The sequence below is a fragment of the Monodon monoceros genome, unplaced genomic scaffold (genome assembly GCF_005190385.1).
Source record: "Monodon monoceros isolate NGI ecotype Baffin Bay Population unplaced genomic scaffold, NGI_Narwhal_1 Super_Scaffold_1, whole genome shotgun sequence".
Taxonomy (NCBI): Eukaryota; Metazoa; Chordata; class Mammalia; order Artiodactyla; family Monodontidae; genus Monodon; species Monodon monoceros.
Window position 1 is genome coordinate 22,561,312 of NW_021703765.1, and position 17,412 is coordinate 22,578,723.

Genomic DNA, 17,412 nt, shown 5'->3' on the forward strand with positions numbered 1-17,412 from the left:
GTGTCCCCTGCATCAGCAGGCGGACTCTCAACTACTGCGCCACCAGGGAAGCCCCACAATCCACTTTCTTGATAGAGTTCAGTTTAATGACCTTTTAATAAGCCCCTACAATGTCTGAGACACTGTATTAGGCCATTAGGATATAAAAATGAACATAATGCAGGCAGCTTATAGTTGAGAGAAAAAACAACAGAGTGAACAGAAAATCAGAAAACCTGTAACAGGTGCTAAGCATGCAGTGCATAGAAGCACAGCATGAAGGAAGAATACTTAGCCCATGGTGGGAATCCGGGGATGACCAAGCAATGCCTCGGCTGAGTGCTTACACAGTTCATCCAATAAGACTTACATTCAACAGTCAAAGAAATTTAAAATTCCATTTTATAAACTGATATGTAATAGAGAAAAATACTGATCTGGAGACCAAAGTTTTAGTGCTTGCTCGGTCACTACTGGCTATATGAAATATTCACAAATATTGGGCAAGTTGCCTAACATCTCTGTGCTTGTTTTTCTCATGTAAAAAAGGAACTTCCACTCAGTGTTTCCCCATGTGGAGGTATGTGGACATAGTCTTAGGAATCCATGAGTTCTAAAAGAATTAAACATTTTTTTCTTTTTGTTTCCTTGACCCTCCAGGGACTGAGTCAATGGACAGATTCTTAGGTTTCCATATTGAGTTTTGAGAGAGACACACTTGCAATCTTTAAGATTACTTCTCACTCTAAAAAATTATGAGTTCTAATCAGTGAAGAAGCTAATACAGACATACTTTTCCTAACCATAAAGACTGTTTGAGACTTAAAACAGTAAGTTTACTATTTAACATTTCACAGAGCTCCTCCAAGAAATTGGCAAAATTACAAGAAAAATTATAGCTTCAAGTCTTACAGCTATATAGGAAATGAAATAGTCCCTCTTTTAAAGACTTTTACATTTTCTGCTCTGAACTTAATGCCATGTTGCATAGTCTGATGTCAGCTATGCAACGCCTGACTCTTAAAACATACCAAAGGCTTACAGCTTTGTTGCCAGTGAAAATCTTTAACTCTGCATAGGATTTTCTTGGTCTGTCAAATAACCTTGGTCTTTTTCAGGTTTTGAGCCCACCAGTCATACCAACTCTAAAAGCAAAGCATGATCAATCACACAGCTTCTGGAAGTTAAAAGTACAAGCAACATCCATTAACAAAACTTTACACACTGTATCTAAAAGCTACCACCTACAACACAGGGAACATAGCCAATATTTTATAATAACCATAAACAGAGTATAACCTTTAAAAATTGTGAATCACTACATTTACACCTGTCACTTATATGATATTGCACATCAGATATACTTCAATTTAAAAAAAGCTATCATAGAAAACATTATATATGCTGAAAGCTAGGTAAAATCTGTCATTTCACTTTGAGTAATCCTGCATGGAAGTTATGACTGGCATTACACAGGTAAGTAACAGAATGACTTGACAACAACTTTACTTACCAATTATAGCTGAAGGCTTAAGTATATTTACTGCATCTTCAAAAGTATCAGGTACACTCTCTGGGGCTAAGTGAGCAAATGGTTCCTGATGACTGTCTATTGTAGCTTTCCGCCCCTGAATTTTTAGATAAAATACAGTTTTTTAGTAATTGCTTATTAAGGATTAATTGAAAAGACATCATTATAAGTCACATATTGTTTCTACAATAAGAATATCTTTTCATTTTCATGTACCTTTCTTTTTTTTCTTTTTTCTTTTTTTTTTTTGCGGGCCTCTCACTGCTGTGGCCTCTCCCGTTGCGGAGCGCAAGCTCCGAACGCGCAGGCTCAGCGGCCATGGCTCACAGGCCCAGCCGCTCCGCGGCATGTGGGACATGAACCCGTGTCCCCTGCATCGGCAGGTGGACTCTCAACCACTGCACCACCAGGGAAGTCCAATGTACCTTTCTTTTTAACCCATATCTTCCAATTCTACCTTCATATTGCTCATAAACCCAAATATAAAACACAAATCAAATTCCATTATAACCAGAAACTTACTAATCCCTCTCAGAAACTCATTTACTCTGTGAAGTCCTCCTAAATCCAATAGGGCACAAAGGCCCATAATCCCTTATCTGGGCTAGCTGTGTTTTAAAATTCGGAATTTCATATTTTAGAACTGTCTTATGATAATATATCACAAATACCCTCGCAATGGGCACTCCACAACTGAACAGAACTTATGAATAGTCACACCAGGTACAAAAGGTGAAGATTAGAAATACCCTCTTTGGTCTTGCTACCAAAGTTAGTAGGTAAGTTCAGGTCTGTCAGATTTATAACCAAATGAATTTGAAGAAAAACTCAGGGATTTCAGAGTTCTTAGGATTTCAGAATTTCAGATAGACATCATGGACTTACACTACCAAAAGTTCAGAAACAAGAGGAAAGGGGAATTTTGGTTCAAGATAGCTGAATGAAGGAACATACTTTCCTCACCAAATCCCAGGTCAAAAACTGTAAAAATTAACTCCTTAGTAGTGTCACAAGGGCAGGAGATATACCACACTAGAACAATGAAGAATTTCTCAACAATGTAAAGCAGACAAAAACATGTGGAATGCAAAAACCAACCAGGCTGAGAAATCCTTATTTTGTTAAGAGAGAAGACCTCCCATGCAACGGTGACTTTCCATCAGAACTTCAGAATAACCCCAGGTAAGGACCAGCAGGGGCTGGGAAAAGTAGCACACCGTCATCACTTGGTTGGGAAGTAATTAAATGAGTGAAATACAGCCTCAACAGATCCAAGTTCTCAGAACAGTGGTTTCACATGCCTGCTCCCAGGAAGACCACAGCTCTTCCATGAGGGCTTCAACAGGAAACTCTCAAAGTCTCAGAAAGGAGGGCAGTGTTTTGGGTCCTCAGGAGAGATATGAAGCCTAAAGCTCATCTTAAAAGAAAAATATACCCTGAACTTGCAGATGCACAGGGTTTCTTCTCACTTGTATTCATTCTAAACTCGACTCATTACAAATATGATAAAGAATCACAAAACATTTATAAAAACCAACATCACAAAAAGAAACACCAACATAATTGCGTACTAGTAAAAACAGATACACCTCCCAATAGCCTTCCAAGTACAATGTCTTGTAATCCTTGTATCTTACATACAAGCAAATATGGCAGTTACAGCTTTGGGAGGCAGCACAGTTGAATGATTAAGAGCATAGGATTCACAGTCAGGCTACCTGGGTGTGAATCCTACCTCCATCACTTATAAGGTGATGATCTTGGAAAAGTGAGCTGACCTTTTTAAACCTCTTTCCCTCATTTGTAAAATTTCACTGAATTTTTGATAAGATCAAATGAGACTTTTTAAAAAAACTTTAAATGAGATAATACCTGTAAAGTCTTATCACAATGTCTGGTACATTTTTAAACACTTAAAAAATTAGTTATAATTTAAGCATTCAAGATTTTTCATTCACATACTTTAATTTTTCATTTCATTTTTTGTACTAATAGAATACTGGTACTAATTAAGAAAAGATTTCAGAACTGGAGCAAAGTACACTAACATAAGCTTGCCCAAAGATGTAGATGACAAGTAACCTCTATATCAATATATATGGCAAAAATACAACAGCATTGTGTACTGGATAAGTTCAACTATGAGACATTTTACCTAACATTTCAATGTGTTACACAGTGTAAGATATAAGGCATTTCTTAAGCTACTAAAAATGGCAATCAATGATAGGAAGGCAGGTAGGTCCAAAGGATACGAAGTTGATCTGGGATAAAACTCTTTATTATCCATCATTTGACCTTAGGAATATGTGCCTTTTTCTGGGGAAAAGGTCCTTAGATTTCCATGAGATTGCTACAAGAGATTATGATCTCCAAAGGGTTAAAGAATTTCTACTCAAATATCAGATGTCCTGCTAATGATTTAATTAGAAACTTCTGAATTCCTATGAAAAACCACTAGGTTTTAGACGGGTCAAGAGTCACAGAATAAAGCAAGAAAGAATAAGTCTGGTGCCAACACAGAGATTATGATTTGAATATGAAAAAAACCTAAACATATCACTATAACAACATTCTTTTGCTTCTCCAAATTTTAAATACCTTACCTTAAATAATAAACCGAATTTGTCAACCATCCAAATTTTCTTTTGCGCCTCTTCTTCTGAGAGGCCATTTTCCACCATAGCCATAACTATAAGATTTGCAATTCCAAGAGCAGCCTGTGCAACAAAACATAAATTTTAAAAAACAAGGGCTAGAGTATGATGCAATAGTAAATTACTTTATTTATGAGAATTATATGTTATGAGGAATACTGGGTCTATTCTTCCCTTACAAAGCACACAAAGCTTGATTCTTTGTGATATTCTTTCCAAACATTTAAAATTACCTATTCACAACACTGATCTTGAATTCACACCCTCTATCTCAACAAAATTATAAGTTCATTATACCCCATTTTCCAATTCTAAAGGAGAGTGTTGGTTTTCAATCCTAAAAGCTTATAGGAACTTTACCTCTCCTGCTCCAAGAAATAAGATTCTGTGTTCTGAGATCGGTTTACCAATGACTTTTTGGGCTGCAAGCAGACCAGCTAGAGCAACTGCAGCCGTCCCTGTAAGACAAGTAAAACATTGTGATGTAAAAAGTAGGCACATTAAAAAAAATTTTAAGTAGGAATCAAAAACCTAAGGTTTTCTTTTGCTTTACCTTGAATATCATCATTGAAGGTACAGTATTTTTCTCGATATTTTCTCAAGAACCTGAATGCATTATGATTTCCAAAGTCTTCAAACTGAATAAGTGTGTTCTGTCCATATCTAAAAACAGCAAAGCCCATAATAGTTGTGTTGAAAATACCACTTTTAAACAGCTTTCCTGTCTAATAGTCCTTATGATCACATTTTAAAATAATGTACAAAGTTAGTTCATTTAAGGCCATCTGGCAATTTTCAGTCTGTGAAAGACTAGAACTCAAAATGTAGAAAAATCTATTACTCATTCAGAAAAATGTATGAGGTTCTTAAAATGAATGTAGCACTATGATGGACCTATGGGATATTAATCTGCATAAACTATTACCAAGTGCCTAGGAGGGTGTCCAGCACATGTAAGCACAAGTAACTTCCTGAAAAGCAAGAGATTTTGTCTCTGAGTCTCAAAAAGTATATATTTGATATGTGAATTTTCATTACGTTCACAGTTAAACAGCAACACAGGCAAGTATATATTAAATAAGAGGTTAAAGAATAATTGCTGTATGAGTTGACTGGCATTCAGAAAAAGATATCAATCATCTTGGTGGGGTGGAGTAAGGGAAGGCTTGAAAAGGAGGTGGGACTTTATTTGGGTCCTGAAAGAACAACAAAAAGTAAAGCGGTAGAAAGAAAAACAAGGTGTATTTTGCTGACCCTGAATTTTCAACAGTCTGGCTATATATTTCAGGGTCTATATGGAAGTATAAGGGAGAAGTTGGTTAAGGTAGGTTGGAGCCAGATAACGGAGAACGTTGAATGCAAAATTAGGGAATGGGGACTTTATTCCGTATCTGATCTAGAATCACTGAAGGCTAGAGAAGGGAAGAATTCATCTGAGACTCCCTTTAGGAAGGATAAACCTGCCAGTGATACACAGCATATAACAACCTGGGGAGAGATGAGAAAGAAGGAAAAATAGCTAGACAGCTAGTATGAGAGGACGACAAGAAGATCTGAAGCAGAAGCCACAGGAAGTGAAAGGGACAATTAGGAGACATCAGAATGAACAAAAAGAAGTTGACAATGAGGACCACCTGGGAAGTGAGAGAGATGCTGGATGACTAAGAGCTACTATCTGATTGTCCAAGGTAAGGAAATGAGGGGAAGGGGAGGAGATGGCAATTTTGGGGAAGATAAAAAGTTTAGTTTTAGATATGTCAACTTTGATTCTGAAAAGGAGTTAATTTTTGCGGTACACGGGCCTCTCACTGTTGTGGCCTCTCCCGTTGCGGAGCACAGGCTCCGGACGCGCAGGCTCAGCGGCCATGGCTCACGGGCCCAGCCGCTTGGTGGCATGTGGGATCTTCCCAGACCGGGGCATGAACCCGTGTCCCCTGCATCGGCAGGCGGACTCTCAACCACTGCGTCACCAGGGAAGCCCAGGAGTTAATTTTTTACTATCTTCCATGTACCAATAATCTACAAGGTTGGGCAGGGCTAGATCATAAAGAGTTTGGACTTTACCCTATGGCAACATGAAACCACTGATAGATTTCAAACAAAAGAATGATATAACAAAGTGCATGTTTTTAAAAGACTAATCTGGTGGTAAGGTGGAGAGGAAATGGAGAGAAGTTGGAGGAAGGTTCTAAAGAATCCAAAAGAGAGGTGAAGATCTGAAGAAAGGCTGTGGCAATGGAAAAGAGGAGATATATTTCTGAGGCATTTAAGGGATAGTACCAACTGGATGTGAGGATTGAGTGACACTATACGGGGTTGATGGAGGAGGAGAAAGAGTCAAAGATTAGACCAAGATCAAAGGTCTGGCGACAATGCCGTCAACCATGTTAATGCCATTATTAGAGGCTGGATTTACAGAAGACAGGCAATTTAGAAAGGGAAGGAGTTGTTCTGGACATGAATATGAAGGAGCAACAAAATGTCTGGATGGAGGATTCCAACTGTTGGGAACTCAAGCCTCAGAGGGATGTGGGAGTACAGAGATGGGTATTCATGGACTTAGGAGTCACGTGCATAAAGGTCATAGCTTACAAGACTACGACAAGAGAAGAGAACTATGTATTCACCCGCATTTAATAAGAGAGGAAGAAAAACCAGTGGAGATGACAAAGGAAAGAAAAAAGGTGGGAGAAAGACCAAGTTAGGAAAGTCTTTTAGTGGTCAAGAGAAAACAATTTCAAGGATGTAGGAGTGGAAAACCTGGTCAGATGCTGCAAGGAGGAGGGGAGAGAAGAAGACCAAATGGTCAGAATTTAAAACACGAAAGCTGCACAAGGGTTTCACTGGAATGGTGGAGTCAGCCTGGATGCCAAGGGCTGGAAGAACCGCACAGTGAGGGGATTTTAGGAGCAGTGAGTGCAGACTTCAAGATTTCAGTGTGCTCAAGATGTCAGATAACTCAGGAAGGCAAGGCAGAGGGTATCACCACACATCAGCACATCGAATCAGGCAGGAAAGAACCTAATTTCTCCAAAATTTAATCTCTTTCTACCTATCTTCACAAAAGATAAAGGAAAACAAAACTGTGGTTCCTTTTTTTTTTTTTTTAAGAGATGCTTTCATATACTCAAACTTTTAAAAAATACCTGTCAGTAATGGCCTTCATAAACTCATCAATCAGATCATCGTAACGTTGTGATCGATCTCTTTTCTGATATAAACCCATGTAAAATGGATCTTTTAAGAGTGCCTATAAAAGAGAACAAACGTAAAAATAAAAGCATTCTGTTATATAACCAGTTTAAACACATTCTATAAAACGAAAATTGTAAAATAAAGAAGTTAATAATTTTTAAAACTTTATTGCCCTTCTTCAAAAAACTTAATAGTATTAATTTACTATTATTTGCATAAATATTAAAAGGCGTTTAAGACAAAGGCTAATATCTAATCACAGAATTTTCTCTTCTTATATTTCTTCAAAAGAGGAATGTAATAAAGCAGTTTTTTTTTTTTAATATGGGAGAAGGGTCAAAGGGGGAAAATGATTTTACTCACTGGATTATCAGTTCCTACATCAATACACACAGGCAGGCATCTATCAGGCCGTATTCCAGCACAAGCTGTATACAAACAAAGTTTTCCTACTGGGATTCCCATTCCATAGACACCCAGATCTCCAAGACCCAGAATTCTCTCTCCATCAGTCACCACAACAGCCTTAATTACAAATAAGATAAAGTAAAACAAATTATAAGTTGTCCAAAATGGAGCACTTAAGAAACACATTCACAAAAAGATTCTCTTCATCACAAAATAGCACGTATTAGATTATTCCATTCACATGAACATGTAAAGCTACAGAGAGAGAAGTGCATTAGTGGTTGTCTAGGGCTGAGTGGGGAGTGACACTAATGGGTACAGGGCTTTTCTGGCAGGGTGGGGATGAGGGAGCTGTGATGAAAATGTTCTCAATGACGATGGCTGCACAACTCCGTGAATATACTACAAATTACTGAATTTACATTTTAAGCCAGTGAATTGCATTGTATGTGAATTTTATCTCAGAAAAGCTACTGTTAAAAACAAAACAGAAAACCTCAAAAAAAGATTCTCTTTACATAGTTTCACTCTCACTTTTAAAAAGAAAATTGTTTCTTAACTAACTTTCAAAGTTCACCAACCAAGAATACTTAAAATTCTAGGGTTTCTAGAATATAGATGTAAAGAGGAGAATTAACTAGATTTGATTTCCCTGTGTCTTTGGTTTAGGAGTAGAATGCTTCTGACTAGAGGATCAACTTGAATATGTTCACAATGACTAAAAAGGGGAGAGGGGAACTTCTGATAAAGATTAACCCTAAGAGAAAAAAAGAGTTTAGAAATAACATGTTACTCCAAATAATAACTGAAGCCAAACAAGAAAAACCTTAGCAATGGAGAAAAAAATCTAGAATAAAAAATACACCTACAAGGTTTTAAGAGGATACTATGAATTTAATTATCTGACCAAATTTTTTTTAGGTTATTAGAACAAATGATAATTCATCAAAGATTATTTTGGTGAGGAAAACACGCAATAAAGGCAACTAAGATTACTGCCTTAATAAACACTAAAGCCTACCAAAAGATCTTAAATAAGTCATTAGTTTTTGTTTTATGAAAGACAGCCAGATTGACAGCTGTTTATATTTGCTAAATTTGAAATGCTAAGAGTGTTATATTTGCTTAAGGATCTAAATCTATCTTAGAATTAGAAGAAAAAAGACATAATGAATCCTCCCCATTGCCCACCAGAATAAAAGTTTTTATGGCATTTTAATGTATTTTCTTTACCTAGAATAATATTAACTGAAAAAGTAAAGGAATATAGAGAAGGCAAGAGATACCAGTGGTACTGAAGTGAACAGGCTCACCTTAATAGGCCCAGTTGCTTTCCCAGGGCAAACTCTATACCAGTAACCCATTTTATAATTACTATCATGATTTCCTCAGAGCACTAAATCTACATGTATGCAAGTACAAAATAAATCAGAGCAACAATGAAAAAAAACTGTTCTTGAAAATTCTGTCTTGTAAGAGGTAACTTACATAGAAAGAAAAAACATTGTGAAAGGAAGGTTGTGCTATTAGTACCTTAACATGATTTTCTGGCCAGTTATCCACAATTGATCTAACATGACCTCTGTCTGAGATTGAAATAAATAATCCCCTGCAACAGAACAAAAACACTTTTGCATTTCACAACAGTTTTTGGTTTTTTCTAAGTTTCTGTTCATAATTGGAATATTTAGATATTTTAGTAAAACATCAAGACACTGTCATTTCCAAGCAGATTTACCTAAGTCACACAGGTTTATTTTCAACCACTTCAAACTGTAATTGCATTGTTCACATAGTAGCTGCAACAAAGGTTATTATTAAATGATGTGATCATTTTTACCCAAGAAGAAATGTATCCACATCTCCTATTCAAATAAACTCAATATACCTCCAGTAAAAAGCAATATAAAGACAACCCACCAATGCAGGAAAGCACAATAAAGCTAAGTAAAGTACTGTCAAAAGTCACTGAGACTGAAAATTTGAAATCTGAAGGAGCAGGAAGGGAGAGAAGAAAACTATAGTAATTTCACATAAAAAATCCATCCTTGAAGCATTAGGAAAAAGTAAAAAGTTATTTTAAACACTGTATATTGTTATCCAATTGAGATAATCCAGATTTCAATAAAGGAAGAGAGGAAGGCAGGAAGAGAGACAGAAAAAAGAGACATAGGTTCTAGAAAACAGGCCAAGTAAAGACGAGGGCCAATGGGCTCCCAGTGCCTTCAGACTGATTCTTAACTTTCTCACTGATATCCTTTTTAAAAAATTTATTTTACTGAAGTATAGTTGATGTACAATGTTGTGTTAATTTCTACTGTACGGCACAGTGATACAGTTATACATACATATACACATTCTTTATCATATTCTTTTCCATTACGGTTTGTCAAAGGCTATTGAATACAGTGCCCTGTGCTATACAGTAGGAACTTGATGCTTATCCATTCTTCTCATCGACATCTTAACTTTGGCATTACTATCCCAGCTTAAATCAGTTTAAACGGTGTCTCAACCAGAGCTTCATAGCAGAATCATCTGATGAGCTTTTTATTTTATTTATTTATTTATTTATTTTGCAGTACGCGGGCCTCTCACTGTTGTGGCCTCTCCCGTTGCGGAGCACAGGCTCCGGACGCGCAGGCTCAGCGGCCATGGCTCACGGGCCCAGCTGCTCCGCGGCATGTGGGATCTTCCCGGACCGGGGAACGAACCTGTGTCCCCTGCATCGGCAGGCGGACTCTCAACCACTGCGCCACCAGGGAAGCCCATCTGATGAGCTTTTTAAAATGCCAGGGTTCTACCCCCAGAGATTCTGATTTAACTAGCTTGGACTTAAACAACCAAGACCTACTGACCATCTTCTATGTAAAAAACAAAACAAACAAAAAACCACTGCCACTGCACAAATGATACACAGTATCTGCCCTCACCCAAAAGCTCTTTATGTTTCATGTGAGTTCTCAACTCTCGGTGCACATCAAAATCACACCAGGAGATTTTATGAAACAGCAACACCTGGGCCCAACTCTAGACAAACTGAATCAGAATCTCTGTGGTTGGGGCCCAGGCATCAGTATCTTTTTGTTTTCCTTTGTCCTTTAATCTGGATTGGGAAGTACTATTATAAGTGAAAATGAAACTATAAAAGAGCTCAACAGCTGGGTTATACCACAGAAATGCTTAGACATATTAATTGATGGCAGCACATAGGACAGAACAGACAGTGTTCTCAAAGTGTCTTCCGGGGAATACCTGCAACACCATCACCGACGGTGTTCATTACAATCCGGACCTCCAGACCTTTCTCTTTTTCATCAGAATCTTGGGAATAGGAAGGAGAGGAAAGTTGGCAAGGATGAACATTTTAAGTAAGCCCCACAGATGTTTCATACGCACATTAAAGTTTGAAAGCCACTAGAGTACATGAGAGGAGACTAAAGATAAATGCTATCACACAGTGTTTGCATTTCTACATTTGTATCAATATGTAAGCAGGACATGGGAAAAACATGAGGATTGTGGAAAATGATTACACGTTAGAGGAACAGAGAAGAAAACTCAAATTAAGTAAAAATAGCATTTATACAACGCTTATAAGTTTACAGAACACTGTCACATCAGTTCCCTCATCTGACCTTCTCAGCAGCTCTTTGAAAGATACTCTGGCACTCCTACCTTACGATAAACAGATTCGGAGGAATAAGGTAACTTATTCAAAGACTTGAGCCAATGCTCATTCCAGTACCCTTTCCACTTAAAATATTTGGAGTTACTTGAACTATCTGAAAGTAAAATTTGTGTAAATTCATAAAAAAGGACAAACAATAGAAATAAAGCTGATAAAAAAATGAGAATCTCTCTCTTAAGTGGCCAGATTGTCAAAAACTTTTATGATTATTCTGCAGAATATGCCACCAAAATTAAGAATACTGTGGGTTTTTTTTTTTTTTTTGGTACAAAAATGCACATTTCCTCTAACAATCATAAATACTTAAAGAAGGTTAGGAATAAATGATGGTATTTCCACAAAATAAAAGATATGACATGTTAGATTTTTATTAATCCCTTTTGGTCCAAATTAAGCTTTTGTGAGGTGGGAAATGTGGTTGGATAAGACTGCAATACATAAAATAGAAATGTAATAGGGGCTATGAAGTGATGTTTTTTCTACGCAATAGTCATTTGCAAATATATTTTTAAAAATAAGCCTTACCTAGGTCTTCTAAAGATGTGTCCATACTGGGAGCAGGCAAGACCAACTGTTGGTGTATATACAATTGGCATTAGACTTTCGATATCATCTTGGAGTATTCTGTAAAACAACTTCTCATTTCTTTCTTGTATTCCCATTATATAGATGTATCTGAAATTAAGCACAGCAAATAATGTCTACATCAGCCAGCATTAGGCTAAAGACTTTGGCCTTTGAAGTCAAATCTAAACATCTAAAATTGAGGACTCCCTCCCCCTGGAAAACAAAACCCTATATTATCATTACATAATACCCAGGACTAAAAATCAACAAAAATAAAAATGTGCTTAAATGGTAGATGGTGATGATGAAAAGAGTAATAACAGAACCAACAGGTAACATTTACTGAGCTCTAACTGTGAGTCAGGCTCTGTATCAGGCACTGGAAACACAAAAATTACCATGAGGCCCCACCTTCAAGGACCTAATCTTCAAGGTGACTGACACGTAAATAAGGAAATAAAGTGGCATTCATTCAAATATTTACAAAATACTATGTGCCAGGTACTATTCTGAACTCCAGGGATGTAAGAAGTGCCCCTGTCCTCGTGGAGTGAGTTTGTTTGTTTATTTATTTACCCATCCATCCATCCATCCATCTGTCCGCAGCACATGGCATGCAGGATCTTAGTTCCCTGGCCAGGGATCAAACCCATGCTGCCCTGCAGTAGAAGCAAGGAATCCTAACCACTGGACCACCAGGGAATTTCCCTCATGGAGCTTATAATCCAGGAGGCTTATAGGCATTTTAAGTTCTATACAGGGCACACAGGTAGCACAAAAGGAGGCAATGGTCAATTCACATAAATATATAAATAACAGCTTTTAAAGAATAAAGGTTAGAAAACAGGGAGATGTTGGCCTGAAAAACCAGTAATCACACTGAACTAAATATGTCTAAAACAGACTCATTGTCTTTTCCCCACATTTGTTTCTCCTCTTGTTATCATCTGATCAAATGGGAATCCATCCAGAGTCCATTCTTGATTTCTTCTTCTCCCACCCTCCCCCACCCCAACCTAATAAATCAGTATGTCCCACAGAGACTACCTGTGAAATATCTTTCAAATATTTATTTCCTCCCTCCATCCCCACCCAGCCCAAGCCACCGTCACTTCTCACCTGGGCTACCTCAAGAACCTTTTTTTTTCAAACCTTATTAACACCACAGGCATCAAAGCAACAGCCTTTATTTTATTTTTTTATTTTAGGATTAAAGCTTCTATGTTTGTTTAGTAAACAAACCATTAAGCTAAAAACTAGAGAATAAGTAACCAAAGATTAAAAGAGCACAGAGGTATTGTTGAAAAAAATTAAAAATAAATATAGTAAAGTTAGTTTTTTTTTTAATTGGAGTATAGATGTTTTACAGTGTTGTAGTCTCTATTCTCACAATTTTGTTCCCCTGCTCCAATCCTATTCTTCTCTTAAAAACATACCTATGATCATTTCTATTCTCCCTGAATGGCTTCCAAATGCCAGTTTAATAGGCTTAAGCTCCTAAAATAGTTAACTAGACCTCAATGACTACTTTCCAGCCTCATCTTCATACTGAATTACTTCACTTCCTCAAATGCACCACAGCTCTGACCTTGGAGTTGCAGCACACGCCGACACACCCTTTGCCTGGAACACCCTCTGACCAGGCACAGTCCTCTACTCATGCTCTCCAAATGCAGCTCAGTTGGCACACTCTCTGGGGTCCTTTTCTGTCATTCCCTGCCCCCCACCACACATATATACACTTCAGATTTTCCTGTCTTCAGGTCCCGTTAACACTCTCCTCCCTCTTCTTTAACTCTCATGCCACTTCTTGACTTTGTCTTCCCTCCTTGGTACCATGAGTTCGAGACTATATATATTTTCATGTATATATATATGCCCCATAATGTAAAGAAACCACTCTCACTAGTCACCAATATCCAATAATCCCCTATATTTTATAAACCCAATAAATATTTGTAGTTCTACAGTCAGACTGATCCCTCTACCAGAATACTCTGCCCTTCTTTCTCATTTTGCCTGCTCCTTGTAACATATTGTTTCAAATTCAGCTCAGGCATCACTTCCTCCAGGAAGTGACTCCCCAAGCTCGGCTGGCACCCCTCTTCACATTTTCAGAATGTACTCTACAGGTCCCTTTTTCTCACTGTGCTATACAATGACAGTCATAGTATAGCCATCTATTGATGAGCTCCTAGAAGGCAGGCTAGGCTGTGAGTTACTGCGGTAGCCATACATTCTAATTTGCCCGGGACAGTTTCAGTTACTTCTTTTTTACTCCCCAAAGTGTCTGGGATTGGACGATATATTACATGGCCACCCTACCATTCACCCAGTTTATATCCTCAGTGGCTAGCAATCACACACAAAGTAGGTGATCAATAAAAGTTATTGAATAGAATGGGTGCAAATTAGGTGATAGCCTCTGCTTCTAACATTCCATTCAAACCTGAAATGCTCTGTGATTTTAACCATAAAATATTGATTTCTGCTAAATTTTACAATAGTGAAAATAAGTGAAGGAAACAATCATTATAAACCAACTGACTAAAACAAAAGTTTCATTGAGACTGTATATTTCTCATGCGATAATAATCATAATACTCCCAATTTTTCTGATCAGAACACCAATAAAAAAACTAAACATCTAATCAACTCTTACTTTTCCAAAGGGCCATTCAACTTTTTCACATTTCTGTGGAATCGTAAGGCTTGAATATCTTGTGTCTCTATTTTGGGAGGTAGAAGTCCTTGAAGACCAAGCATTTGTCGTTCCTGTAATGTAAATGCCATCCCCTAAAAAGGAAAAAACAAAAGGATTAAAAATTATTACTTACAGGGGTAGCAATGGTGCGTCCTACCAAACATAATTTAAACATAAACTTAAAAAGATCAACAAGATATCATTTTTGCCCGGACTTTCATAAATTTATAAGACTGATCATATCTAGTACTGGGGAGGGTATGGTAAAAGAATTACTCTCACATACCATTGCTGGAATATAAACTGGTTTAGGCTTTTTGAAAGCCAATTTCAAAGTACTCTTAGATTTTTTTAAAATGCGCATACTTTATTATTTTTTTAACTGAAGTATAGCTGACTTACAATATTAGTTTCAGGTGTACAACATAGTGATTCAATGTTTTTATAGATTAAACTCCGTTTAAAATTATTATAAAATAATGACTATATTTCCCTGTGCCGTACAATATATCCTTGTAGCTTATTTATTTTATACAAAGTAGTTTGTACCTCTTAATCCTCTACCCCATCTTGCCCCTCTCCCCTTGCCTCTCCTCTCCTCCTAACCACTAGTTTGTTCTCTATATCTGTGAGTCTGTTTCTGTTTTGTTATATCCATTCACTTGTTTTGTTTTTTAGATTCCACATACAAGTGACATCACACAGTATTTGCCTTTGTCTGACTTATTTCACTGAGCATAATACTCCAGGTCCACCCATATTGTTGCAAATGGCAGAATTTCATTCTTCTTTATGGCTGAATGATATTCCATTGTGTGTACATATATCTTCTTTACCCATTCATCTTTTGATGGACACTTAGGTCGCTTCCATATCTTGAATGCACACAAAGCAATTCTACTTCTAGTTAGTTATCCTAGAGATATATTCATATATAGAGACGCGTATATGAAGAGATTAGTTGTAGCACTGTTTCCAGTTCTCTTGCCTATTACAAACTAACTAAAAGTCCATCAATTATGGAAGAGTTAGCAACCTATGGTATTTCCATAAAAACACTTAAACATGTATCTCTAAGTGTGCAGTAGAAAGATCTCCCAGATACACAGTTAGGAGAAAAAGTCAAGTTGAAAATCAAAACAAATTCACTGTTAATTATTATGTTTAGAAAACCCCCATAAAGTACATATTATATACAGATGCATGCATACGTTAAAAATGAAATCAACAGAATACAGTTTGAAAGAACACAAACCAAATTAAGAGGCTACCGTGACTGGAAAGGAGTGAGGCTGAACAGAGGGAGGGGGAAGGAAGAATGCTACTTAAGAAAAATTAACCTATGTAATAAATTCTTTTTCAGTTTCTGGTATTCAGCTATGGGTTAAATTTTTTTTTTTTTAATCAATGATGTCAGTAAAAATGCCAGAGAAAGGACTTCTAAAAATCTTTTCCTCCATAAAAGCAACAAGAACCCTGGCCAAATGATCAGAATTCTGGAAATTAACCAAAGCTTTCAGCAGTTGGAGAGCATTTATTCAAGAAAAACTGCTGAATTTCAGTGAGAACAGCAAGCTTCATGGCATTTTAACTTGCCTTGTTCCTATCTCCCCTCCCCAGCTCCACAGTAACCTTGAAAACGCAATCACTGTGAAACAATCGCTTTGAAAATCAGAGCCTGGCAGTCACTGGAGAAGGCAGGAGGGTTTGGAGATTCTTCTAAAGCCCCATATCCAGGAAACTGTTATTATCTGACCTGGAAGACCCTATCTGCAAGGCTGTCTTTATTTGACCTGACTTGGAGCTCAGGCAGTGTGAACAGCCTTTCCCGGCAGAAGGGTCTGTTGAAAACAATCAGAGGCAATTATTTAACATAGCAGCTCCCCAAGGCAGTAGGTAACAGTTGGGGCAAACAACAGGCTAACCAAAAAGCTGAAAAGGAAAAGCTGAGAAATGAGATGTCCATGGGGAACTTTGAAATGCTGAGACATATTCCTGAGAACCTAGAAGGTCATATGCACAGCTGTACGCATGTCCAGGAAAGACCTGAGAAAGCCCTGAGAAAGCCCTAAGCTCCCACCTCTGGCTAACCTTGAGGCTCTGTGTAAACAGGAAGTGAAGGCTGATGCGTAGCTGTAAACTGCCTGGCTGAGTCCTGAAGGCACACCCCAGCAGGTACACAAAGCCCCCTGGCAAAGAATGGGAGATTTAATGGTTCTAGGTATTTCAGTTACTGTTTAATCATTGGCTGATCACTAAGTTAACAAAGCAGAGACTTCAGTAGGCATACATAACAAGAAGAAGGAATTAGTTCAGAAACGACTGGGAGGAATGAATATCTGGTTTCCAGGGCAGCCACATTATTTTAAAAGCCCAGTTTTCAACCAAAAATCATAAGGCAAGCAAAAAACAAACAAACAAACAACAACAGCAACAAAACACATAAAGTCTGACTCATATACAGGAAATAAGGGCAGTTAATTGAAATTGCCCCTGGGGAAGCCCAAACATTGTACTTACTAGACAAAGACTTTAGTTATTCTAGGGGAGGGATAAATTGGGAATTTGGGATTAACACACTACTATATAAAAAACAGATAAACAATAAGGACCTACTGTACAGCACAGGGAACTATATTTAATATCTTGTAATAATCTATAATGGAAAAGAATCTGAAAA

General features: G+C 37.4%; 1 protein-coding gene across 1 annotated transcript in view; it reads right to left on the reverse strand.

Annotated features, from left to right (window-relative positions):
* The window catches only part of ME2 (malic enzyme 2), a 53,550-nt gene that overhangs the window by 17,578 nt on the left and 18,560 nt on the right, over positions 1-17,412 (reverse strand). The window contains exons 3-11 of the mRNA XM_029223900.1: positions 14,691-14,824; positions 11,987-12,136; positions 9,304-9,379; positions 7,726-7,887; positions 7,314-7,417; positions 4,721-4,830; positions 4,528-4,625; positions 4,117-4,230; positions 1,493-1,607 (exon numbers count right to left, since the gene is read on the reverse strand). Coding sequence (XP_029079733.1) covers positions 1,493-1,607; positions 4,117-4,230; positions 4,528-4,625; positions 4,721-4,830; positions 7,314-7,417; positions 7,726-7,887; positions 9,304-9,379; positions 11,987-12,136; positions 14,691-14,824 — 1,063 coding nt within the window. The remainder of the gene's footprint in view (positions 1-1,492; positions 1,608-4,116; positions 4,231-4,527; positions 4,626-4,720; positions 4,831-7,313; positions 7,418-7,725; positions 7,888-9,303; positions 9,380-11,986; positions 12,137-14,690; positions 14,825-17,412) is intronic.